Source organism: Paracoccidioides lutzii (assembly GCF_000150705.2).
Source record: "Paracoccidioides lutzii Pb01 unplaced genomic scaffold supercont2.21, whole genome shotgun sequence".
Classification (NCBI taxonomy): domain Eukaryota; kingdom Fungi; phylum Ascomycota; class Eurotiomycetes; order Onygenales; family Ajellomycetaceae; genus Paracoccidioides; species Paracoccidioides lutzii.
In genome coordinates, this window is record NW_015440967.1 from 502551 (window position 1) to 528350 (window position 25800).

General features: G+C 46.7%; 7 protein-coding genes across 7 annotated transcripts; 4 read left to right on the forward strand and 3 right to left on the reverse strand.

Moving 5' to 3' along the window:
• Positions 1–1490: 1490 nt before the first annotated feature.
• PAAG_07071 (hypothetical protein) lies at positions 1491–2582 on the forward strand (the record flags this gene model as incomplete). The annotated part of the gene is made up of 2 exons (XM_015846115.1): positions 1491–1721; positions 2214–2582. 2 exons carry the CDS (start codon positions 1491–1493, stop codon positions 2580–2582), a joined length of 600 nt encoding a protein of 199 aa, XP_015700550.1.
• A 6237-nt stretch (positions 2583–8819) lies between these two features.
• Positions 8820–10069, forward strand: PAAG_07073 (hypothetical protein; the record flags this gene model as incomplete). Its single annotated transcript, XM_015846116.1, has 3 exons — positions 8820–9148; positions 9593–9692; positions 9839–10069. The coding sequence occupies 3 exons, from the start codon at positions 8820–8822 to the stop codon at positions 10067–10069; spliced, it is 660 nt and encodes a 219-aa protein (XP_015700551.1).
• A 1683-nt stretch (positions 10070–11752) lies between these two features.
• On the forward strand, positions 11753–13221 carry PAAG_07074 (oocyte zinc finger protein XlCOF15; the record flags this gene model as incomplete). The annotated part of the gene is made up of 3 exons (XM_002791117.1): positions 11753–12164; positions 12223–12362; positions 12433–13221. The coding sequence occupies 3 exons, from the start codon at positions 11753–11755 to the stop codon at positions 13219–13221; spliced, it is 1341 nt and encodes a 446-aa protein (XP_002791163.1).
• Positions 13222–14263: 1042 nt separating this feature from the next.
• On the reverse strand, positions 14264–15457 carry PAAG_07075 (hexaprenyldihydroxybenzoate methyltransferase; the record flags this gene model as incomplete). The annotated part of the gene is made up of 1 exon (XM_002791118.1): positions 14264–15457. One exon carries the CDS (start codon positions 15455–15457, stop codon positions 14264–14266), a length of 1194 nt encoding a protein of 397 aa, XP_002791164.1.
• A 730-nt stretch (positions 15458–16187) lies between these two features.
• Positions 16188–18281, reverse strand: PAAG_07076 (hypothetical protein; the record flags this gene model as incomplete). The annotated part of the gene is made up of 1 exon (XM_002791119.1): positions 16188–18281. One exon carries the CDS (start codon positions 18279–18281, stop codon positions 16188–16190), a length of 2094 nt encoding a protein of 697 aa, XP_002791165.1.
• Positions 18282–19667: 1386 nt separating this feature from the next.
• On the reverse strand, positions 19668–23727 carry PAAG_12330 (potassium/sodium efflux P-type ATPase, fungal-type; the record flags this gene model as incomplete). The annotated part of the gene is made up of 4 exons (XM_015847833.1): positions 19668–21112; positions 21254–22231; positions 22315–23071; positions 23503–23727. The coding sequence occupies 4 exons, from the start codon at positions 23725–23727 to the stop codon at positions 19668–19670; spliced, it is 3405 nt and encodes a 1134-aa protein (XP_015702577.1).
• Positions 23728–25244: 1517 nt separating this feature from the next.
• Positions 25245–25658, forward strand: PAAG_12331 (hypothetical protein; the record flags this gene model as incomplete). The annotated part of the gene is made up of 1 exon (XM_015847834.1): positions 25245–25658. The coding sequence occupies one exon, from the start codon at positions 25245–25247 to the stop codon at positions 25656–25658; it is 414 nt and encodes a 137-aa protein (XP_015702578.1).
• Positions 25659–25800: the final 142 nt, after the last annotated feature.

The following is a 25800-nucleotide window of genomic DNA, read 5'->3' on the forward strand; positions in this document are numbered from 1 at the left end:
AGCTGACGGATTACACGGCTACATTACCCTGCTTTATCTGCCTCTTTAGGAACCTATGCTCTGTATGATATACTGCTTTTCAGTTCCGTTTTACAAACTGATAGAAATCAAAAAGTCAATACGATCTCTAACCTTCATCTTAGATTAATAAGCTACAGCTGCCCATGAAAACTAGCATCACCATTCTCATTTTGCCCCGGCTCAGCCAGAAACTAACCGACACATCCCTGGTTAGTGAACTACCCTCTGCCTAGCTTGCATATCCAAGTTGTTCAATTTGCAAAATACCGAAACAACCTTGGAAAACAGTTTCTATTTCGAAGTGCATGCTCCCATATCCTACACCTGTAAAGGAGGTTTTGAGGAACTATTTTGCGGCCTGCGGTATGCATTCTTGCATAAAGGACCCTGGGTGGGGGACGCGGCCGTGGGAGGAGTAAACTCATTATTGTTCCCTGTTGACATCATTTTTCTTAATTCCATAGATTTATCCGTTTTTCTTCTGAATGTTCCTTTACTATTTCCGACAATCAGGCTTAATTCCAATCGTCGCAAAGTTCATTTCAAATAGCCGCGGTTTTCTATACATGGCCTGTCTCGTCATGTCGGGACTTAATTTCCACTGAACATTGGAGACAACCACCATTCATCCCATTAACATATGATGAATGAGCTAAGAAAGTCTCCATAACTTCCCGCAAAGAGCACATCTCAACTTGTGGGGTTACATTTTCCAAATTCAAGTCATGCTGCTCCTATTGCTTCGAATTTTACTTTCTACCCTCACCCGTGGAGACCAGGCCTCGAGAGTATTGAAAGGTTCTTCTTCGCCCGCCACCGGCACTCATTGGGGATATGACACCAATATACAGATATGAGGTACCTGAAGAAACAAAACAGCGGCATACCGCGTGACCCGTTGATACGGGGCAAATCGGATTCTACCGGTATGGCTACATGCGGATACATCCTTTGGATTCGTAGCTTGCGGACACTCGACACTGGATAAGGATAACTGATACGAAGAGCAATGAAAAAGTGATCACCATCAGGAAACTCACGGATATTCTTCAAAGGCCGGATATGCAAGGCACTATACGAGGACGGATGAATGGGCTTATTGGATCCCCTGCTACCTGGGGCCGTTGCTGAATATCCCAGGAAGTAACAACTGACTGAAGAGGTTACCTGCATATATGACTATGACTGTTGAAAAGGAACACAACACGGGTACAATGGCAACGTCCGAAGCATGTACAACCACGGTTTCCTGCTAAGCATCGACAGTTTGGAGATTAGATCCATTTGGCCACCCGCGTAGACTGACTGCAACTTGATGAAAATCGTTGTATTTATATCAATGGAACCTAGATCCATAGATAACTTGGGTTGTGGGTGGCGGCGAAGCTTTCCCCCCCCCCCCCCCCCCCCCCCCGGTTTAACAAATCTTAAACCGACGTCGAATGCATAACTACCCGTTCGTAGTCGGAATGACCGATCTTCTAACCACCACTTCCATTCACTCCACCCCGCAAACTCACTCGGTAGCCTCGTGGCCAAGAACGGATGCTCAGACGGACACTGTATATATGACTCAAACTCAAGTCACATTCCTGGCATTCGTAATTGCATTGCACAGGCCGGAGCTATTTCTTGTAGCACTTCAGTTCTCGACCAAGTGGGTGTCAGGTGAATTGCATCCTGGCTTGTTCAAGTGCATTGTGTGTGTTTTGAGAAAATAACCTCGAACAACATCCAACTGGAAGGTACATGGACCTTTTTTTTTTTTTTTTTTTTTTTTCTTTCTGCTTTGATAAGTTCTCAGAACAACAAATAAACAAAATACCATCCGGAATGATCCCAATCGAATAGCCAAAAGGTGTCACCTTCCATCAACAATCATATGCCGTGGGGGGCGAGGTCTTGATGCGTGAATACCAAGGGAACGTGGTGTTGGTTGACAAGAAACCTTTTATAGTGTTGCCTCCCAGGTTTAGATCGCGATGGCAGAACGAAAATTTGAGCCCAGAAGCAGATAAAAGGCTGTGATGGATTCTGGGGTTTGTGTGTGTGAAGGGGGACCATAAGAATTATCTATCCAGACTGATGATGTGCATCTCTTAGTGGAGAGGGATCCAACAGTTGTTGACTTTTTGAACCCGCATCCGGCGAATAAACCAGAGAAGTTGAAAGGCCGGTTGTCAAAGTCATAGACCGGCCTAGATGAACCTAGGCTTCTTTCAAAGTCTGGCAATGAATCTGCTTCAAATCAATATAAACATTCTCATCCGTCTTTGATCGTCCGCTCCGCTCTATGCCTGGCTGGCACTCTGACTCCAAGGAGTGTTGCAAGCTGCAGGGACGGCATTAAAAGCATGCCTATTTCCTCACCGCACAAGAACTGTTTTCGGTATGAGGTTTGGGGAAAAGGAAATACACTACAGAAGAGTCTGGAGGTGACTTCAGATTCAAGAATGCAAGGAGTCGGTGTTGTCCTGTCATGTTCCGGGAGAAGCTGTCCTTCAAACCTGGAACCCACTGCAGACGGCCTTAGTGTATTTCTTACGTTGCAAGAAGATTGAAGGGAAAAGGTTCTGTAATCTGCTCAACTAAATAACTCCTGTCCTCCGCCCAAGGTTCTGCTTAACTAAAATTAGAGCGGTGATAGTAATGAAATGCTATCTGTCTACGTTTCTTCTATGGGTGACCACGAATTACTGACCTGTATTGTGATTGTTAATCTTAACCACGCTTTTAAATTCCGGCCATAAAAACCCTAGGCCCCCTTTTGCCCCATGTTTCTACAACCTAAAAAAGAAAAAAAAAACATACTTAACCGGGGTTGCGAAATCCCCCAAATTCCATGAAAAGGGGGGGCCCTTTTCCTTGTGGAAACAGGCTCCGCACTTTAAAAGTACGGGGCGGCAATTGGATGACGATAACGAGATTTTTAAAGATCAGGATTTGTCGTCAATTTGAGGGAGCAATCCATTAACTAGTGTCCTCTAGGCTCTGGGCTGGTATTTTAACTATTTCCTTGAACAAAATTCTCTCAAGGTAACTAATAATAACTACAAAATGTATGGAGTATGATTTCACTATTTTGGCTAATAGTGTGAGTGAGATCTGAGAAATGAGATGGGCCCAACTGCAGCATTTGTGCAGCATTTTGATCTTCCATGCGAAAACTACATCCCACATGGGCTTAGAAATGTTTTAGTTAAACCATGTAATCCCACGAGGGCTTTGTATGTTTAGTTAAACCATGTAATCCCACAAGGGCTTTGTATGTTTAAGTTAACCATGCAACTACGTGCATTGATCCTCTCACAAGTGCCATTCGGGTCAGTTGTAAAATGCCAGCCCAAGGTTTAACTAACTACATTCAGGTTCCTACTTGAGAACATTTTGTCCCTCCCTCTCAACACAACCTGTTTTACCATTCAACGTATTCCTTGTTCACTTCTCCACCCCGGGGCTTGTGGAGACAGATACTGAATGGGAAATATAGACACTATTCCTGATTTGTGGCTTAGCGTTGGCAACCACTTCTCAGTGGAAAAGTCATGGAAGGACGATGGAACAACTCTAAGTTGCGGTGGGGCGGGGGCTGAAACCGGACTTGTGTCGTCGCATCCTTTGGCCAGGACTCGAGAAACGGTTTGAAAAAGTTTAAATATAAAAACGCACAACAAATGATGAAGCTTGAGATTCATCTTAACATAATAGTGGCTGAGACTTCAGAGAAAGGGAGTTTAAAACTGAGGTTTTCTTGATACGCACTGGGCGTAGGCTTTTCACCTCAAGAATGGGGATTGAAGAAGGCAAATAACGTGGCCTGGCTATCATCTTCCTTCAGCTTCCAGACTGCTGATTGTCCCCCAAGCCGGGCGGCACTTGAACCTTTCGGCAATTGGAAACTGGACGTGATATGATGAAGTTAACTATTATTATTGACACATGCTGCTGTTTGGCTCATAAACCTCCCCTTTTGCGTGATGCAGCATCATCGTGCTGACTGGTGAAACAAAGACCATAGCTATTCGTTCACATCCGTCATGAACGCTGATGACATAACTGTTAAGATTGAAATATATATATATATATATATATATAAAAAGAAGATGAAGAAGAAGAAGAAGAAGAAAGAAGAAGAAGAAGAAGAAGAAGAAGCAGTAATAGAGATGTTACCGAGAACACTGTTACCTTGGAATTCCGAAGGCGCGGAGAAGAAAAGCCTGATTCTTACCGGCCGTGATATGATAACTACTATTAGTTGGCGCTGGTTGAGAGCAGAGACCAGTCATTGATAAATGCTGGGGGCAGATATGAAAGGCGAGAATTGAGACGATGTAACTAATTGGACGTCGGGGGTTGCAGGATGCATTGTGACATGCTCGTGCCCTATGCAGTATTATGGCGACATCTTGAGACACCATGGGGCGTCAAAAGAGTCTTCCATTATGTTTCTAGAAGTTAATCATCAGTTAACTATCATTAATGTATCCAAGCAACCCGGCCCAGTGCACGCAAAGATTCGAAGCTGATGTATTCTCCAAGGCGGAGCAGAGGCTCCCCTTTTCTGCTGTCAGCCCCTGGACCCTAATTGGAAGAGCAAAGAGTAAGTGTTGAAGGAAGAATTGACGGAAGAACCTAACGAGGACATTTGCATATAGCATCAGCAAATAAAATTCGAGCGCGTTCCCTACATTGCTGGCACTTTCTTTTATCCGACGAAGCATAACATTTGTGGCGTTGAATAGATTTCGAACTGCATTTATGGTTAACCACAAAGGCAGATATAAAAAGCAACTATCACGTCAGAAGAGTGAGAAGAAATCCATTGCAACTAGAACATGTGGATGATTGTCTGATAACGATATCCCTGACTTTCAAGAGAAATCGCGGGACCCAGATTTTAACCTCTCCCCCCCCAACAACAACCCCCAATTTTCCCATTGTCAGTCCCACCAAAATAAAGCCACATCGTATTCGTTTCCATCACGTTGATTGCTAAAGTCATGCATCCAGGCGGAATTCCTGATGCTAGTGTAACACAGATAGAAAAAGAAAAGAAGAGGCCAGTATCCACCATCTTCTTCTGAGAATGGAAGATAACCAAAACCTTTTCCCAGAAAAATAACCACCCGTACGCCGTGCCATTCAAGAAGTTATTAGGGAGAGAGGGAGCATAATTGGTATCGGAACCAGCTCTGGAGGCTTCCCCCTCCCCCTTTTGTTGGTGCAAAAGGCCCTTGACTTGACGCATGAACTAGAACAACGTTAGTTATCTGGCATATTGGGAATAATTGAGGGCTATTCCATGAGGGATAGCTAACAAGCCGCCTAGACCCTCAGGTATGTAGTTATTACATGCAAGACCGTGGCAGATCTGCCTGCCAGCTGAAACCTGTTGCTTGAATCAGAGATCTTTCTTAGGTGTAACAGGGTCTCTTGTCATTATCCCTCCTGCGCAATGGATGCAATACTATCCGTGCATGGATGGATACTTGCGCGGATATATTATCCATCCATGAATACATCTGTAGGTGATACAACGAGACTGTGACAAGGGCTGTCATTTTTCTCATTACCAACCTTTGGAAGAAGAGAAATAACACTTAGGCAAGAAATAGCTTATCATGCTCAGATTAATGATAAGGTGTAACTATCGGATTCATGAGAGTGGTGGAGACAAAAAAAAAAAAAAGCACTTGATAACCGCCAAGGCTGTAGCATTCCAGGCGTTTGAAAAACCCAGCGCATTGATTTGGCTATGCAAAAGAATTTGGACATGTAGTCTGTGCTGAAGGGCTTTTTTAAAGGTAGAAAAGCAAGAGAAGAACACAGCCTCGCCGCTCTTTGACTCTTCACTTCCTGGACCCGAACAGCCCCTCTAGTGTAGGATAAAGGCGTTCAGATACAAGGAAATACACATCGTATGTGCTCCGTACAGCACATGCATTAATGCGGACTCCTATTAGCGGGGTTTCGCACTTAGGGTTCCACACACGACGCCCCACGAATGGGCGGGCCATAAGGTCATATGAGATCTAGTTTGCACGATGATAGCCGTCCTCAGCCATCTAGCTAGAACCTGCAAGTCCCCGTAAGTCCCCGTCACAACTCTTCTAAAGCCTTTCTGGAAGCTTAGCTTGGGCGGGTTTCGCTCTTGGAACTGGTCAGCCGCTTGAACAATCCCACCCCTCAAACGACCCAATATTCAAGATTTCCACAAGGCTGTCAGGGGTTTCAATGGAGTGGACCAATAACCACTTTTTTCTTTTTTCTTTTTTCTTTTTTCTTTTTTTTTTTTTTTTTTTTTTTTTTTTTTTTTGATACGGCATTAATTACTCTGTACGCGGCGGTGGTGGGGGCGGGAGGGGAAAGGCAATGGCTCGCTCGCGTGTTGGTGTGTGGATGGCGTGGTTATTGCAATGCAGGGATAGTTATACAATTCGGATTTTTCAATAGTCATTTTTCTTTAAAAGAATTTTGTAGATGATACTTGCTTGGATTGTTCTTGGTATCACAGCATACAAGCGCACACTTCTTTTAAAACTGAGTTGTGCAAAATCAACTAGATGATGATGGGTTTGGACAATTGTAACCAGAACCAGAAAACACCCCTGGGCCTATGCTGAGCAACCTCTATGGAGTTGCTGCGTTTTTGTATCCCGTCATTTCCTTGCTTTGAATTTATTCTTTCTTCATTATGTGGTTGGGATGGAAGGACTTTGGGTGGTCCTGATACGCTCGTGCTCAAAAAAGAATATGCTATCTCGTCCGGACAGACCACTGGTTAGCGTCTGTCATATTATGCCCAAGGGATCTATGACTTAGGGTTAGGCTCATCATCACTTAAAAGGAACCATTAAGTCGGAGCATATCCATGGAACTGTTAAAGTTTATCATCGGGCTCGAAGCGTCATTTCATGTGTTAGAAGACCGACTTGGTTCTCTGACCCGCACTCTTTGCACATGCACGGAGACCACGTACGTTTGAAGATCCTGGTGGACTTATTCCCAAAGCTCAAAGGGGAGACACAAAATAAGATGGCACGTCAACCCTTCAGCGGAGGCCTCTGTAAGGAAAATTGAGCATCGCCTTTCGTATTTTCGATCTGACCTTTGCTTTCATATTTTAGGGGATGTGAGTGCGTTGTATGACTGCTTGAGACTCATTCTCAGATAAAAAGTCAGATAAAAACAAAAAACAGAAACAACCATCATAATATCAATATCACTAACCCGACAAGCGCTGAAGCTGGGTTGCCGGTCAGTTGAGTAGAAGCTCGTTGTAGTAAATCTCCTTTGATCCATTGGATTATCGGTCTTACACCATCGGGTATTGCTAACTTGATGTTCCCAGATGCATACGCAGTATAGATCTCTCTCGTAGGCTACGTAGTTAGGGCACACTTGTGAAATAAATACAGATTCTGTAAAGAAACTCGGTACGTACATACATAACTTTTGAGAAAGTAATGAGTCTTCCTGAGCCAATTCCAACAACCTGCGACCTTCGAAATCACGAGATTCGAATCCAGATGTACGGTACCTACTGCGGACAAAAGGGCTTGAATCAGAACATTCTTTTTGTCGTAGACCCCGGCCAACATCATCGTAGTACTCCGCTCCGTCCATGTATAAGCTTTTCAAAACCTAGAAAGTCACACCAACTTCCTCTGGCACTCCTGACTTTGTGAGATGGATAAAAATAGGCCTCCACCGCCTTGACCCGTAGAACTTTGGGATGTTTCAACATTCACTTGGGGATGGGGCAGCCCCGCCCCCCTCCTCTCCTCCCGCCCCCCACCACCGACCACCACCACCAACCACTAGCCTTTCCTTAATGTTCTAATGTCCATCATGAAGTGGCTAAGGTTGAAGTTCCTTTGAAGAGGACTTTGCAATATAGATTAACATCAATATGAGGAGATAGGTATTGAAATACACTCTAGAAATACCAGGCAAAGAAAAGGCGGAGAAAGGATGCAAAATCCATGGGATTGATTTTGCGAGCAAAGTCAAACGTGATCTTGTTTCTGCTTTCGAGTTTCACCAACTCACAGTGAACCATGGAGGCATAGAATGCATGATCCCAGCCTTGTCCCAAGAGGAGCCCGGGGGTATTCTCTCTGCTGGGGTTTGGGTTTCTCACAACAGTGCGCAAACGCGTCAGGATGCTATCCATCGGGAGTCACGTTCGCGGCTTGGGATCTGTATTCCAATACATCTGCTGTGATATTGGTATTGTATTGTATGTACGGAGTACCGTACGTTCTTTGAAAGGGAGGAGAAAAAGGACTCTTTGGTCAACAACTAGGACTGCCTCCGCTTCAAAATCACGACCGAGCAGTGAGGGCCTTGTCGGGCTGTCCGGGTTCCCGGGGATCCATGACTCGATGGAAATCACTCTCCTTTCTTGACAAATTCCTGTTCATAATCTTTCAAGCCCAAGCGCCACCAAACAATTTTTGAGACAGTGGCACGGGCCAAGCTCCATGATTATTGGTTGATGGCCTTTTGTTTTCCTTCCAGAATATTGCCTATTGCAATTATGGGAAAGAAAGAAAAAAGAAAAGGATAAAAGAAAAAAAAAGAAAAAGAAAAAGCAAAAAAAAAAAAAAAAAAAAAAAAAAAAAAAAAAAAAAAATTATTGCAGCACGACCTGTTGGAAGGGACGTGGGAGTTGTTATTAATGCAGGTCAAAATACCCCAGAGTGAGCTACAGTGACTTCCACGTTCCAACATCGGTGCTGTACATGTAGGTTGGGTATCTAAGAAGCGGAGACCTAAGCCAAAAACCGGGGGTTATGGCGGCGATTTGCCAGGGGTTGAACACCCCTCGTGGAAGCATGGATGGAACATTTCTGGGCCCTCAACCTGAAACAGGCGTTGACGGGTGTTTGACACTGTTCGGGCTAGCCGCTGGGTTGAAGGAGGGTCACCTCTATTCTATGGTTGCTGTATGGTTTCCGCCATGGGTCCGTTGGACTTCTGCCTCTCCACATTACCCACATTATGACAAGTCACCAAAGATGATGATGACGATCAATGTTTGTTGTGGTATTATTTGTGTTTTTTTTGCCGCCGCCGCCGCCGCTGCTGCTGCTGCTGCTGCTGCTGGCTGTGCTTGGAGTTTGTATTTTTGATCCGGGAACGGATTCGCGTGTGAGGCCTTCTTACTTGGCATTCTTGATGCTTCTTTTCATTCCTCAGATATGAAGCCCGGAGATGAATGGGGATATGGCCAGATCCCCAGATCCCATGAAATCTGACAGGGGTGTATGGAGTGAGTCTGTGAAAATAAAGAGCACGGGCTGAGCCAGAGAACTTTGAAAAGAGTTAGTCTGATGGTTGTGCAGCAGCATTATTATGAAGTTTAGGAGTGCGTGCTGCTGGTCTGTCGTTGTCCACGATTATTCGTCTTCTCTTAATTCTCCGTATGAACCAGGGAAAAATTCGAGAGAAAAATGTCAATAAGAATTAATTCACTCTTCATCTCACTCTCATGGAACCTCCCTCGTCCGGCGTGGAGGGGCTTATTTTTTGATATTTTTGAATTGTTTTGCTCACGCCGTCCTAGAGCAGAGCATCTTCCAGAAAACTTCTGGTGCGTCCTCGCCTGGTCCTTTTGGCTCGGGGCTGTGGTTAAAGGCCTGTGGGTGCTGGCTGCGGGTCAGGACGTAATTTTTAACTTTTTTAACTGGCAAAAAGTTAGTCCTTTCTGCTCAGTTCGCTGGTAGCCGGTACGTACGGGTCCTGTAGGCTGTAGCTAGCTAGCTGGTTAACTTATTATAAGTTAGACTTACTTTCTGATAGTTAAGGTTAGTCGACAATCGCCGCCCTCCTTCGAGGGTTAACTAACGATCCCTCAACCAAAACAAAACCACCCGCACCAACCCTCACCTTTATTAGCCGGTCTATCGCCGCAACGTCGGATCCCAAACTGCTACGTAAATCATCATCACCCTTCCCCTGTCTGAAAACACATATCTCCCTTTGCGACGACTCTTCACCTGCCAGACATTTTATCCCCCGTCTCCCGCATACTCCATTGTAACGCCCGACCCCAAGTTCATTTTCTTTCCTCCTCGTCATCAGTGAGTTGAGTTCCACGATCCCTTAGGTCATCGTCCAGACTTTTCTGATATTACACGTCTACAACGGGATCGCCCCCTTGTTTCCCATAAAGCCAGTTGAAAAAGGGCCACTGGCTCCTGGTTGTGCGGGGAACCTGATGGGCATGGGTTGTTGATCTCCTCTGCTGTCACCTACTGGAAACAAGCATAGTTTTCAGTGCCTGCGTGGTGGATCTGTCGATTTAGTAATTCTTGTTATACTGGTTTATTGGCATGACGTGAACCAGTCACTAAACATCATCGAGAATAGGACTAAAAACGTGCGGCAATTGAATCTATAACTGATTCACCTCGACCCTCTTTTACCTTCCGTCCTCGAACAAACCTCTGCCATATCGCCTTTACACACACACACACACACACACACACACACACCACACACACACACACACACACAAACACACACACACACACACACACAAAAAAAAAAAAAAAAAAAAAAAAAAAAAAAAAAAAAGACAATACCCGCATCACTCCAGAGGCAACCAGACCCTGAACAAAACGAGGGTATTTGGAAATTTCCATCCACCAGAACTCCCTTGCTCTTCCTGAGCGGGTTTCTCCGACCCTCATTTCAACGAGTCGCCCTGTCCAGCTTTGTCATACCTTCCGAGAAGCGTCCCCACAAATCCATCCACGGAATTTTTTTCCCTTGGAGACACAGAGCGGTCATTGCGGAGATTTAGATAGCCTGCTTGGAACCTCGTCTGTGCTGCTATTGCTTCGCGTGGTCCCTACCTCGGCTTGTAGTCTCGTGGAAGAATCTTGAGTTCAAGGAGTCTCTGCGGATACCCGTCCCTGGCCAAGGGTGTGACTTGCATTTAACTGCTAGCTGGATTGCGACCGCCTGCGCGCTGTCCCGCAGTCTGTGACATCTTAGACGGCGTGATTTATCTCGTCATTACTGTGGCCTTCCCTGCCACTTGTTGTTCAAGGTCGCGTTTCGGAAGAGATTCTTCTGATCATAAACTGATCCAAGTATTGAATCAGTTACGCTACGGAAAGCCTAAGGATAACTATAAGAATCCAAGTGCCTTCTGTGCATGACCGAAATCCCCGATATCTCACAAATCTGAGCCTGATACACCCATTCACGCCCCTCACACTCATCTTGATTGATGAGATAAGACTTTCTAACAAATCATAAGTTGACTGTTCATATCTATTTCAAGTCTTAACAGTTAAGACAGAAGGTGCGTTTTCAGCTGTGATTTCTATTGACATATTTGTTGTTGTGTATTCCATCATTATTACTCATTATGGTGAACATGTTCTTGTTAAAAAATGGTTGTATTTTGAGTTTCCCTCCCCGTTAGGTCACTCACTATGCACACCATCGTCTCTCTATTCTTTCCCCATACATTCCCCACAGTGAAACGTCCTTTTTCCTTGGTTTCCTAACCAGTACGTACTAAGCTAATGTTTGCAGGTGTAGAAATTTTATTCTTGAGCTGGATCTGCTCTCTGAAGGGAGATAATTTCTTCTGCATCATCCTTTGTACGGCTGACGATCTGCTCAGAGCAACGACTGTCGATAATCTCGGCTTAGCTGGTGTTTTGTTCTAGTATATCTTCTTCTGGATGCATGGTCATATACTTGCACCATGGATATTACTACGATTCTAAACAAAAAAGGAACAGCCGCCGTTGCAGCTGCAGAGGCTCATCTACAACAACATTTAGTCCACGCCACTCATATGAAATCAAAAACGCCTTCAGAAATAAGTTCTGAACACGGAACGCCCCAGAATGGAGATCAGTCGAATATTTATCATCCTACCTCACAACCCAACCCTCAACTAGTTGGTTCCTCGAAATACCATTCCCAATCACAAGGGCACACAGGGATTGCTCCCGTTCGATCTGACTATGTTCAGGACGGCCAGGGAATCGTCAAATACCTCCAAAATGGGAGCGGAGGCAATGGAAGGTCAAGTGGAGAACCTGTCCCCAAAACTTTTCATTGTTCAACATGCAGTAAAGGGTTCGCTCGTCGGAGTGATCTTGCTAGACACGGTATGGAATATTAACCCTCATTCTATGACGTTGATTTGGTTGCTGACATTGTATTTAGAGCGTATCCATAGCGGAATCAGGCCCCACGTTTGTGATTGGCCAGGTTGCGGAAAGCAATTTATCCAGCGGTCTGCATTGACCGTTCATACACGTGTTCACACGGGGGAGAAACCACATATGTGCGACCGATGCGGGAAGGTGAGTTAATTTGCCTTTGAAAAGTACAGCTTATGTTGCCCATGCTAAGAGTTTCGTACAATAATAATAGCCTTTCAGTGATTCAAGCTCCCTTGCTAGGCATCGCAGGATACATTCTGGAAAACGGCCATACAAATGCCCATACGCGAATTGCCAAAAAACCTTTACACGTCGGACGACTTTGACACGACACCAGAATCATCATACTGGGACGATCGAGGAGGCTGCGGCCGAGACCGAAGCCAACTTGCGCCAAAACAAGGAGAGAGCTGTTCGTCCACCTGATGGAATGTATTCAGAGGCTGGTTCCACTCAATCGACGCCTTCTCCAGGTCAACGCCATTCTTTATCTCCCGGAAATGAATTACCTCCCATGTATCTACCTCGCCAAATGAGTGATTACTATATGGGTAATACGCCGATTCCCGCACACCTGCGAGGTGACTTCCAGCAAGCCAGCCCACGGGCGTCTCCATCTACCTCATCGCCTCCACTTTCCACATACAGCAGTGTGCCCCACGCTCGACCGTCCATGACATCCCACCCAAGTGGATACGGACCACCTCAGCCGGTTGAACCTCCAGCAAACAGCGATCCCCGGCCAAACAGCGTAGCTGGAAGCCCACACATTACGAGCATGGGATGGGCATCACCAACTCTTCACAGTATTGGCTCACCGGATTCTGCCTCAGCAACCGAATATTCATACCCAGAACCCTCTGCTCCTTCTTACTCATCTCAAATACCGCCTCACATGTATTTTCCCAACTCGACAATACGAAGGCCACAGAGTACCGAACCGGAGAACTATGAGCTGAAACCCAAACTGAATGGAGATTCATGGACTACGCCTGTTTAATTGGGGTATGTCACCACTTTCTGAAAGGAAAAATAAATTAACTCCCTCGGATGATGTGGCTGCCTACTACAAAGTGAAGCGTCCTTCTCCCTTAACTTTTACTGCTATATTTCCTTTTTTGCCTTTCTGCATTTGGTTGTTTGTTTCGTAGATACCCTACCGTTATCTCGTGAACATTGACGACGGGTTGTTGTACACTAGGAATACCACGCTTTATTCCACCCTATGCATATGCCTTTTTTTATCGTTGCCGCATTCCTCGTTTCTGGCTACTTCTGAGAGCCGTTTTCTTCTCCAAAATAAAAACTCCCTATATCTGTTACTTCCGGTGTATTCTTTTCATATATCAAGTTTGTTGTCCTCATCTGTTAGCATTTGTGTTTATTTTGTTTGTTGCCCCCCTTCTCCCCCTTGGACAGGACGTTTGTTGAGTTCTACGGATGGTAATGAAAACGAGTATGTGTGGGTGCCTCAGTCGGGTTGGCATTTGAACGGCCCTTTTCTCTATCCTTCGACTTGATATGTTTGCGTAGGATTGACTGCGCTGAACAAAACGCTATATTTTTAATATTATTATTATTATTATTATTATTATTATTATTATTATTATTATTATTATTATTATTATTATTATTATTTACCCCCATCCCTGTTGAGTTTCTTGCCGTGCAATAGATTTTTTCTCGTAATATTTGTGAAGGTGTTTGAATCTGGAATTTAAGTCAACTGCTGTGGTATTAGTGCTCGAGAGATTTTAGGTGACATTCAATTCTTTTATTACCATGATTCAGATAGGTTTGACGCTTCAATGTCTGCTTTTTTATTGAAAAGAGGGACATGAAAAAATTCACCCTTATCATCCAAAGATGAACACCTAGAGTAAGGTGGCTTTGTGCCTTTTCCATAGGCTCGAACCGAAATGAAGGCACATGTGTGTGCAGTACAATATAATACAGTATAGAGCAATTGGCAATGCAATGAGAATGCAGCTACGCTCATAAACACTCTCGAAATAACCAAACGAACCAAATAAATAAAAGTCCTACTCGGGGGCCCTCCCTCTCTGCACCGCCCAAAAATAATTCCCCAACCTCTCCGTCCCAGGAATCAACTTCCACCCCAACCCGGGAAAATAGATCGCTCCCACACACTTCCACCTCATCCCAGTTCCATCTCCACCGTCACTACTCCCATCAATCTCCCTCAGCCCCTTCCCAGCCCACCTCTTCAATTCATCCTCGTTCACAAATTTATCCCATTCATGCGTGCCCCGCGGCACCACACCAATCGGCCATGGTGCTTCCGCAATAACCTGATTAAGAATGTATGACGGCAGTGTGCGCGCGATTGTCGAGCCTATAAGCCAGCCTCCCGGTTGTAGGAGTTGGAGGCATTGCTTTATGAAGGAGCGTGGGGAGGATGTGTGTGGGTTGACGTGTTCGAGGACTTCAAAAAGAGTTATTATGTCGAACTGCAGGTGTGGGGAAGATGGGGATGTGGATGTGGATGTCGATGTCGATGGGGGTTGGGAGGGCTGTTGGAGTGACGGCGAGGATGAGGATGAAGATGAAGATGATGCGGATGCGGATGCGGATGTGGATGCGGGCGAAGGGGAATTCGAGGCAAGAAGCGCTTCTAGTGTTGTGTTTTCATATTTAAATCGGCCTGATTGAAGGTGGGAATGAACAAGTGGGTCGGCGCGGGCATGAGAGGTTGCGATCTTTATCATTACTGGGGAGGGGTCGATAGCTAGGATTGAGGAAGCCTGGGTTACAGGTGACAAATTTTGGTTTATGTTTGAATTTGCGCTTGTGCCTATGTGTGGAAGTGGTGGGATAGTGCGTGCAAGGGATTCAGCGAAGATGCCGCCTCCACATCCTATGTCGAGGTACCGTAGGCCCCGGTTGGTATTTGTGGATGCGGTTCCATTCGCACCACTGCTGTTGGTAAGTATGTCGCTTGTCTCGTAGTTATGAGAAGAGAGGGGATTAGATTCCGCAATACAGGACGCTATAAAGTCATGGCGGAGGGGGTTCATGAGATGTAGGATGCGCGACGGCCCCAACGGATCCCACCAGCTGCTAGCTAGGGAGGAGAAATGGGTGAGCTCATCTGTAGATACGGAGGAGTGGTACCAGACTCTATTGACTTGTGTGGTTATGCTCTTCGGGACATGGCGAGGGAGGAGGGAAATATTCCGCCCGGCGGATCCGCAGGGGCGAAAGGGGAGAGCCATTGCTCCTGGCTCAGTACAGTACACTTCCTGCACTAGGCGACAGGGTACTGGGGAGTGAGGTGAAGTTTCTGGTGCTTGATTACCTTCGGATATTATTATGGATAGAGTCTCGGAGGTAAAATAGGAGGCCTATAAGCCACTGGGGGATTGCCATGCGGTGATCCTCAAGGATAGTTATATGCTGCTAGAATTCAAGAAGAGAGGGAGATATGCCATGCCTCCCGAAGCGCAATCCAAATCCTTCGTTATCGGCAACCGGCAGACCAAGGAATCTCGCTCAATTGCTGCTATCCACAGCGTATTCTGCTGTTGATGTACGGCATGTCGCATGCATGGCATTTTTAGTTATGTTGAGGTTTGACGTTGATATGCAAACATGACAAACAGACCCAGCAGCGAATTTTCTCTCTCCAAACCTGCGATGCGATGATGGAAGTTGGACAAAAATATCTGGATGCTTCAACCACGGTATCTTTTGAGGAGGACTATGTATGGCCATTTAAACTATCTTGAACGATTACTGAAATGGGTACTAACATTGAGGATAAACCTCTTCATTCGACATCTCGAGGAAATCTTCCTTTATTGTAGTTTTGTTGCTTATCTATAGTTAATTTGGCCCTTGTGCACATAATTCCAGAGGTGCTGTATGTATATTTTTGTACAGTACAATGTTATCAACACTGCTTCAAGCATATCAAAAACGAACAATTTCTCCTCAGCATTGGATTTAAGACTTGGACACCGAGCACCGTTCAGACGCAGTGACAGAAGGATTCGACTCCGAAGTGGCCTTCAGTTCAATTACAGCAGTGAGTGCAGCGCCTCTGTCTGCAGCTACCGCAACATCCACTGTCATCCATTTTCCATTTTCGGCTGTGGTTAAGGCATTGGGCAACTCGACCCTCCAGCCTTTGCCCTTCACACTGGCGCTGAGCCGGTACACGTCCGACTTCAGGTACGCAGATGCATCTTGTGGGTGGTGGTTTCCACCGCCGGCAGCTGAGTATGAACCGGTATTATGGACCCTGAATGAACAAATAACGCCCATGCGAGCTGGTGTGTTGGGAAAGCTGGATTTTATCTCGCCACGTTTGACCTCGACACCACGTTTGTGCTTGTCCTTTGTGTCGAGAGACCGGACAGCAGTTGTATATGACAGTACGCCCTTATTATCCCGGTGGATATCGACGATATAAAAGTGGAGACGATTGGCTTCGTCGACGTACTCGAACTCACTGCCGGAACGGGTGCCAGCATGGAAAAGGGCATCAGCCAACTGGCGGTAGTCACCAACAGTGATCATCGATTGTGTTCCATCTGGCCTATAGAAGTCGACGACTTTCAAATCTTGCGGGTTCGCATCGATAGTCCACTGGAAAGAACCTCGTGCCTCAGTCTTGACTTTGCTAATCATGACACCCGAGTCTGGAGTGAAGGAGTCTGGGCCCATGCGGTCGATAACCTCGATGTCGTAGCCATTGTAGCCTCCACCGTCGCAGAATGGGTCAGTCTTCGTATCACAAGCGGGCGACCTGTCAGCATCCATAGCAATTCGAATGCCAATCAGTTCCCCATTAGTAGGAACGACAGAGCGTGCAGTTAAACGGGCAACGACAATGCCCGAGTTGGCCAACCCTTCGCGTGACAACTGAACGAGAGTTTTGGCGTCGAGCAGTTTGAGTTGATTCTTATCGCGTATGGTGTGCAGTGATCCCAAGGAGCCGCCCTGGGTGGGTGGGATCTGCCAACGTGTATGTGGGCCTCCCGGACCGTTAAAGCTTCCGCGAGACAACATGGACCAAGGTCCAGTAAAAGCCCGCCTGGCCGGGACACCATAGGGATTGTTGTAATTATCAGGAATGTTAAGTAGATGGCTCAGTTCATGGGCATATGTACCCATACCGGAGCTCTCACTTTGGGTGGATGATCCGCCACCAGCATTGGGCCAGATGCAGGCCGCTGAGGCCCACGAAGTCCACTCGACATAGCGAGTTTTTGCAGAATTAGACAGCGATTCATTGCCGGTTCTTGGAGGCCCGAACTCGCTAGCGATATCTGCTGGAGTCTGGAAGCGCATTTCGCCAAACTCCTGCCATGAAGATGACTCATCCTGACCGGCAGACAGGATAAAGATGAGTTCAAAGGAGTCTGCTGCCTCGTCACCAATATCCACACGCCAGGCACCAAGCGCATCAGTGCGGAGATTAATATCACACTCCTCGCCGGGAGGGCATGCTCCCGGGTTCATATCCGAGCCAAGACCGTACTGGTATGATTTCGAGGTCATTTTGTATGGACCAAAAGGCGTGAGATCGACGCCAAAATGGCCCATCGAGTCCGTCATCCAGTACTCATGAAGTGTATGTCCATGGTTGAGATCAATGGGTTTGTTGAGGAAATCACGGTAAAAGGATGGCACATCTTCACGCTTGATTCCAGCCGGAGCATTTGGCTGCGGATTACCGAAGACTGTCGATCCTGGCGCCTGAGTAATGACAAACGGCATGTCGGGGTAGTCGACGGTGACCAGTGCAATGTTAAAGTTGCGTACTGAGCCTTTCTTATTGGGGTCCGACCAGTTGGTTCCTGGAGGGGCTTTCCAGTCGGCCCAGGTCATATTGTCTGGGTTGACCCAGTTCTGCGGATCGAGAATGGCAAAAGGGTCAATGTTGCTGTTACTGGGATGATCGCCAATGCCATTCGTTTCATCTTCGATTGGGAGAGCCCTTGCAGGTTGGCTAAGTCGAGATAGTGACAGTACGCTGACGAGGAGGGGTCCTAGGGCCACCTGGCGGAGGGCAGATGCATCGATGATCTGCATCCTTTCTTTCAGCAGTGAGGATTGATAGAAGTCCAGAGGCTAATGTTCAGCGTGAATCGAGTGTCCACCCTGCTTGAACAGGAAACGCCAGGCGGGGAATTTGATTCCCAAGGAACCCCAGAAATGTGACAGCCCAACCTGCTATTTATTATTTCTGTTCAAACTCCCAACGGTGTCCATGTCCTGTATGTAGAGTACAAACACTCTGAACCCAGCACTCGCTGTAGACATGGACTCCATACGTACCCTCGTCACGACAATTGGAACGGACAGTTTGCGCCTATCAGCTGACGAGTTGTTGATCAGGCCAAAGCATCCACGTAGTACTATGCAACCTCAAGGCCGCATAACTTTGGCAGGATATGTGTCTTCTGCAACCATCCAACGTCGATTGGGTGTTTTGACGCCGTCTTCGTCGGCGTTAAATTAAGTAAACAAGCCCAAAAACCCCAAGCGCTTTGCCAAGATAAGCTTGAATTTTTGCCCCTGTAGAGATCCTGTAACTAACCAGTTAATCTTAACCGCCGGATAAAGAAAATTCCTCAATCACTTCCCCCCCTGCTTGCTCCCTGGAAGTTAGGTAGGTCCCCAATTGGCCGGCCGGCATTAGTTATGTAAACAGCGTAGTTTCAAATTACCTTTCTTTGCCGCCAGAGATAGTTAACTATCGATAATTAGATGCTAAAGCTAAAGCAATTGGCTCAGAAGTCGCTCAAACACTACCAATAATCCGCGATTCGTGTTTTGCTATTTCTTCAGCGAACTATCAAGGTGCCTAATGATGATCTCTGGAGAATAGCAAATGTCCACTAGGGTCACGTTCCCAAGGTGGCTTGGGAGATAAATGCTGAACTTATCTGACAAACTGATGCAGCAGCCTTTTTTGACTCTTAAGAAAGCAGCAACGAAAGTTTTTCTTTAAAAAAAAATCAGAATCCAGAAGCAAATATATAGTTACACATATATTTATATATATACTCATCTTACATATGCAGGTATATACGTAGCTCATGACTCGTATCTAACTACTTCAAAGATAGCTCAACCATATACCACATGTCCGAACCCATCTTCTCCCTTTCTTAAAAAATTATAAACAGGAGAAAATCAAACAACTATTTCGTCGGAAGCCTTAATTGGCCCCTCTCCTTCAAATGGCTATTAACAAATCTGTCTCAAGCAGTCCCACAAAACCAATGCAAAACGCCCGAGTCAAAGCAACAACAACAATAAAAAGGACACAACAAACCGGGAAAATTAAAGGTATCCTGTACAACAAACATCCCAGAACAAACAAGAGAAAGAAATTAAAGATCCGTAGTCATAAAAGAGAGGGAAAGGGGGTTTGCGGGTCAATGTGATATCATATATTTCATGTCTCAACCCTCAAACCTCCTCCTTCACCCTCCTGGAACCCAAAGGATGGTCAGTCCTACCCCGTGGGCGTGAAGGGGTGTTATCCCTTCCACTAACGCTAGACCTCGAACTTTCAGGGAGAAAACTCTTCTCACTACCCCTAGTGAGCGTGCGAGCAAAGGAGAAGAATCCCTGTCTAAGACCCAATTCATGACTTGGCCAACGTCGCCGGAAGCCCGTTGCAGGAGTGGCACTTTCATCATCTTCTCCCTCCGAGAACCAGCCAGTTCGTCGCTTGGTCAGCTTCCACGCCTCCACGCCAAGTATGAATACGAATATCGAGCCAAACGCCAGACCCCATTCCCATGTTATGCCACGGTGCTTGAAGACCTGCGTGTTTAGACCGGGGATGTAAACGGCGGGGAACACTGAGACGAAGCCGATGATCACGGCCCAGAAGAGGAATTTGTTCTCGTAGATGTCGTGGAAGAATGGGAAGGAAGGGTAACGATCTTCGCTGCGGTCGCGGAGCGGGTCAAGGTTGAACATGCTGTTGCGGAGGTGTTTGAATTCCCAAGCAGAGAAGAGAATTAGCCATGTAAGTTCGGCAAAGACGGCGGCACGGGCGCGGAATACGACATAGCAGCTCTCATTATCAAAACCATTGCAGTCGTGTCCTAGATCCTCCTTTCCATTTCCGGCACCGTAGATGATAATGACGAATGTGAGCAGCGTACAAGCTCCCATAATTACACCGTAGATTATCATGTCAAAGACGATTTGCCAGGTGAAAACACCCTTTTTGGTATCGTGAGGTGGACGACGCATCGAAGCCGCAGAGGCCTTCTCACGACCCAGGCCGAATGCAGGGAATGAAGAGGTCAACATGTTAATCCAGAGAATCTGAAGTGGCGAGAGTGGAAAAACAGAAGTTCTATTCTCATCCTGAAACGCGAGTCCAACAATGAGTAGCACAACTTCACCGACGTTGGAGGTGAGTAAGTGGAGAATGAACTTCTGGATATTATCAAACATCCGTCTACCTTCCTCAATTGCGTTCACAATGCTTGCGAAGTTATCATCCGTGAGCACAATGTCAGCGGCTGACTTGGCCACATCTGAACCAGCCATACCCATAGCGATACCAACGTCCGCAGCTTGGAGGGACGGAGCGTCATTGACTCCATCTCCAGTCATGGCACAGTATCTGTGGCGACGATGGAGGGCAGCAATCATTCGAGTTTTGGTATCTGGTGCGCATCGTGCGATTACGAGGGGAAGGGACGGTAGAGCATCAAGTTCTTTGTCAGTCATGGCGTCAAATTCCGCTGCGGTTTTCACGAGTGACTTAGCCTCCTCCGCTGACAGTGTGCCTGGGTTGCGCGGGAGGATGCCCACTTCCTTAGCGATAGCGGTCGCAGTTGACGGATGATCACCAGTTAACATGTGAACACGAATTCCAGCCAGGGTACATTCTATGAACCAACAAAGTCAGTAACCTTCTCAATTATTTGAAGCATGATAAATGAATCATCTTTGTTGGAAAAAGAAGGGGGGGGGAAGAAACATGCCTTTGACAGCATCCTTTGTCTCCAACCTAGGGGGATCATATAAACCAGCCAGCCCAAGCAGAGTTAAGTCCTTCTCAATTTCTTCCCGTGGAATTTCAGAATGAGAATGGACATCAGGGGGACCAGCTTTCTGCGCGATTCCAAGCACACGCAGGCCCTGTTCTGCAAGGAAATCCATCTGCTCGAGAATTCTCTCTCTAGTTTCCGGAGTCATGGCCTCTTGGCGATCTCCCGTTCCGACACTAGTGCAAAGGTCGATAATTCTTTCGGCAGCACCTTTCGTAAAAACACGAGTTTCGCCATCTGTCTCACGGATGTAGATAACTGACATTCGCTTCACGCTGCTATCAAAGGGATACTCAGATATTTGTTTCCAGCCATATTGCGTCTCGAGAACCTTCTTTCCAAGCCCAAATCGGTGAGCAAACACTTGCAACGCAATCTCAGTGGGATCACCTATCGTTTGCCAAGTGTCTGATTCTGGATCATGACGAACAGTTGCCAAATTACACAATGCGGCGGATTGAATGAATGCCTCGAGTTCAGGAACCATCTCAGGCATGCCATCCTCCTCAAGATCTTCACTCTTTTCAGGAGAAGAGTCATTACGTTCCTCAATGCGACGTTGGTCACGTTCCTCTTTTTCAGCCGGGATATCAAATTTCAGACCAGCAGCAGAACGCAACCTGTCTTGCTCGGCACGCTTGCGCTCCCGTTCCTGTTCAGCCTCCTGTTTTGATGCTGGGGGTTGTCCTAACACTATTTTTCCTCGAGTGGGATTGTTGGCATCGTCAGACTGGTGGAGACTGTAAATACCAACTCCTGGAATCCAAGCTTTCCGTGTAACCATTTGCCCCTGGGTCAAAGTTCCAGTTTTATCAGAGCAGATATTAGTAACGCCACCGAGGGCTTCGAGAGCGTTCAGCTGTCGGACAACCACTTTACGTTTCCGCATCTGGGTCATACCGACAACCATAGTGATAGTTAGAACCGCAATGAGGGATTCAGGAATGATAGCAATACCTAAAGACGAATTGGAATAAAATATTAGTAGGGACGTAACCACGATAGAGTCAAAAAGGTATTCAGAAAATTCCAACGCATACCAGTCGAAATAGCATAGATAGCCACCTCACTCGTAACGTTGAAGCGATTCACGCCAAACACGATAATAGCAAGCAGGATAGCGCATCCGAACAGTACGTATGCCAATTTGCTGAGCTTAATTTGCAACGGCGTTCCCTCCGTGAGGCCAAGGAATTTCCCAACGCCGTCCCAGACACGAAGAGCACCGCCCTTGATCGGTTGAAAATTTCCGTACTTCTCCCGAGACATGGAGCGACTAGCTTTGCGCTTTTTCTTCCCTTGCATGGACTGTGCAATTTTTCCGATTTCCGTATACATTCCGGTGAAGACGATAATGCCACGACCGCGGCCCTTGGTAACAGTTGAAGACGAGTAAGCCATGTTTAGCCGGTCACCGACACCAGTGTCCAGTTCAGAGCCAGATGGGCTGAAGTCTATATCCTTGGCTACCGGCACAGCTTCGCCCGTTAGGATCTTCTCATCACACTCGAGATTCATGGCATCGAAGAGCCTCAGATCCGCAGGGACTGTGTCTCCCATTTTGATTTGGACAATATCGCCAGGTACGACTTCGCCAGACGGGATTGTTGTTTCGTGACCGTTTCTGATCACAGTGGCGGAAGGTGAGGAGAGGGAGCGAAGAGAATCCATCTTCTTCTCCGCCTTGAATTCTTGGTAGAAACCGATGAAGACATTGCCCACAATAACAGCGGTAATCACTCCTCCTTCAACATAATCGGAGACCCCGTATGAAAGGGCCATGGCTAAGACTAGGACCTAGTCCAAGACAGTATGATTACTATATAGTTCCCTCAAGGATGTATACACGGTGAAGTTCAAAATTTAAGTTTCAACAAGGAGAAGCATGAATGTTGTGCAACAGGGAGCCGGGATATCACACAGGCAAAATGTTCAGGAAAACAGTAAAAATCATCTACCACCAATCTTTTGGCAAACTACGTTCTCCTCGATATTCCCAACATCCCCGATCTAAGAGAACATGGCATATACAGCACACGACCATCAGAACGCGGAGTGGACAGTTGAGAAAAAGCGCGACTACCCAGCCGCAGTGAACGGCTGGATAATGATGAATGATCCCGAAACCGCTTTTATGAGGGTAATAGGGTAAGGAAGAAAAAATAAATTAAAAAAAAAAAAAAAAAAAAAAAAAAAAAAAAAAAGGGAGAGAGGAGGGAAAAACGTACCAGAACCATTGCATTGGCAATCTGCTTTCCCAGCAGAGCATACCACTTCACCCCTCCGTCTCCGTCCAGACGGTTAGCGCCATATTCCTCCTGTAGCTTTGGGATGCTTGCATCCAATAAGCCCGTTTCGATATTTGTATGGAGGGCTTCGGCCAACTCATTGACGGAGAGAAGAAAGGGGTGTTTCGTATATTCCTGTTTGGCATCCGTTTTTGGAGGACCCATCACGCAGAAGCTGCTCCTTCTTTCTTTCTTTAATCGTTTTCCTCTCTTTAGTAGTTATATAGTCGGTTTCTCTTTAAGATCTGACGGGATAATTTTTTCGTTTTTTTTTTTTTTTCTTAGGCTATTGGGTTTTCGAACGAGTGAATATGTCGATAGACCGGTTAAAAAGGAAGAAACCTTGCTTGTATGGCGAGGATAGGTAGATCGACTAGAATTGGGTATTCCTAGCCGTAATCAAACAAGGTAGAAGGGTAGGAGGGTTGAACGGTTCAAAAAGTGGAGCTGTGAGGTTTGGGGTTGAGAAGATGAGAGGTCAGTAGACCCATTCGTACATATAACTCTAAAGAGGTCGGAAGAGATGGGGGTGGTTAGTCAGGGTTCTAGACATGTAATGTCAATAATGCGGACAAAAGGATCGCGTACCAGACGAAACTCTTATGTGTATATATATACATAGATAGATAGGTAGATAGTAAGTCGTCGACCCGAGATGGCTATAGAGAGAGATCTATTTTGCGAGGGTGGTATCAACAGGGCGTACGGGAGTCCAGTGATCTGCGGTGGGGATGAGGGCGCCTTTTATCTGCCTCGCATATATAGGAAGGAAACAGAAAGCAAAGACGAAGCCGAGTTTAAATGGCAAGTGCCACTTCGAGGTTTAAAGATAGGAAAGCTTAAATTGACGTCGCAGAAATCCTTCAGTAATCCAACCGAGGAAGGTTGAAACGAACGAAAGAGGCAAGATCCAATGTATGGAGTGGGACCGACCAGCTTTATATATAGTAACCCCGGCCCGTTTCCTCCTCCGACGGCTGGCCCGCCGGGAAATCTAACCCCAGTGTCTCTACCCAGGCGGGTTCCCCCCAAGGTAGGGGTTCTGCTGAAATCACCCGCCTTTCCTGCGCGCAAAGCGCAGCATACATGCCACTGCCATCCTCTCTCTTAGAGTGGGAAACCTTGGCTCTTGGCTTGGCATATTATTCCGCGAGAGCCCAGCAATTCCCGAGGCAAAGGGTATTATTGGTGTTCTGCTGTTGACTTTTTTCATTACTCAGCCACCATTTCCCTGACTGTTAACTTAAATCACTTGGCCTTGTGATAAACCCCCACAACCTCAACAAGCCGAATTGCCTCTGAGATCATCAATCCATATAAGGGCCTCTTGGAGGCATCGGTTTGTTCAATGGCAACAGCCAAAAATGGTTCCATTTCAATTGGCGAATGCGAACAGGGTTTGTTCCATGTTTTCCAGAAATGAAACATCCCTTTCATCAACTTCGTCTCTGGTGATCCCAGTTTGGCGGGGGATGTTCTCCTCTTGGTGTGTGGATGGACGTTGAGAAGAAGGATCCTAGTGGCTTGGCGAAGGGCACTGCCAAGACGCCCCATTGCACGTTGGAGTGTCTCTGCTACCCATGGATGGATGGATGGATGGCTGGCTGCATGGCCTCTTTGGCTGCTTGGGGGCGGGACATGTCGCGTCCATGTCTCGGAGAATACGCACTGCATGAAAAACCATGCCGGGGAGTGCCAGAAAAGTACCTCCAGGTACAACATCACATTTTAGTTCCAAATGTTTTTCTCCTCCCTCCAGCATACACCTTCCCTTTGAACCCCCCACCCTCCCTGATATCCAAGGCCAAATCCCGCCAACAAGTCCCATTTGCAGAGAAACACCCTCCCCTGTTCTCGCTCTCCCGCATCCCCTCTTCCTAGAACATGCGTGGACACCCGTGGGGCCGCAGCTGAAATCCGCCTCCCGATGTTCCTCCGAGACTGGCGCCAAGATCCTCAGCCTCTTCCTATTCGTCAGTGCAGTGGAAACCCTGCCACGTGATCCACCGCCCCCTGATCCACGTCCAGAGGTTGAGGAGCCCAGAGCCGTGGCATGGAGTCAACGTACGTCATCGTGCGGGGCGACTGTGGCCTGAGCAGCGGAGATATCTTGGCATGCCAAGGGCGGTTCCTCTTAGCGCGGGGTCTATTTGAGGAGTGGTGGGGAATCTTTGAAGACGGAGTTGAGGATTTGCCGATGGCTCCCTGGGATTCTGGGATTTGTGCACGCAACGTTGG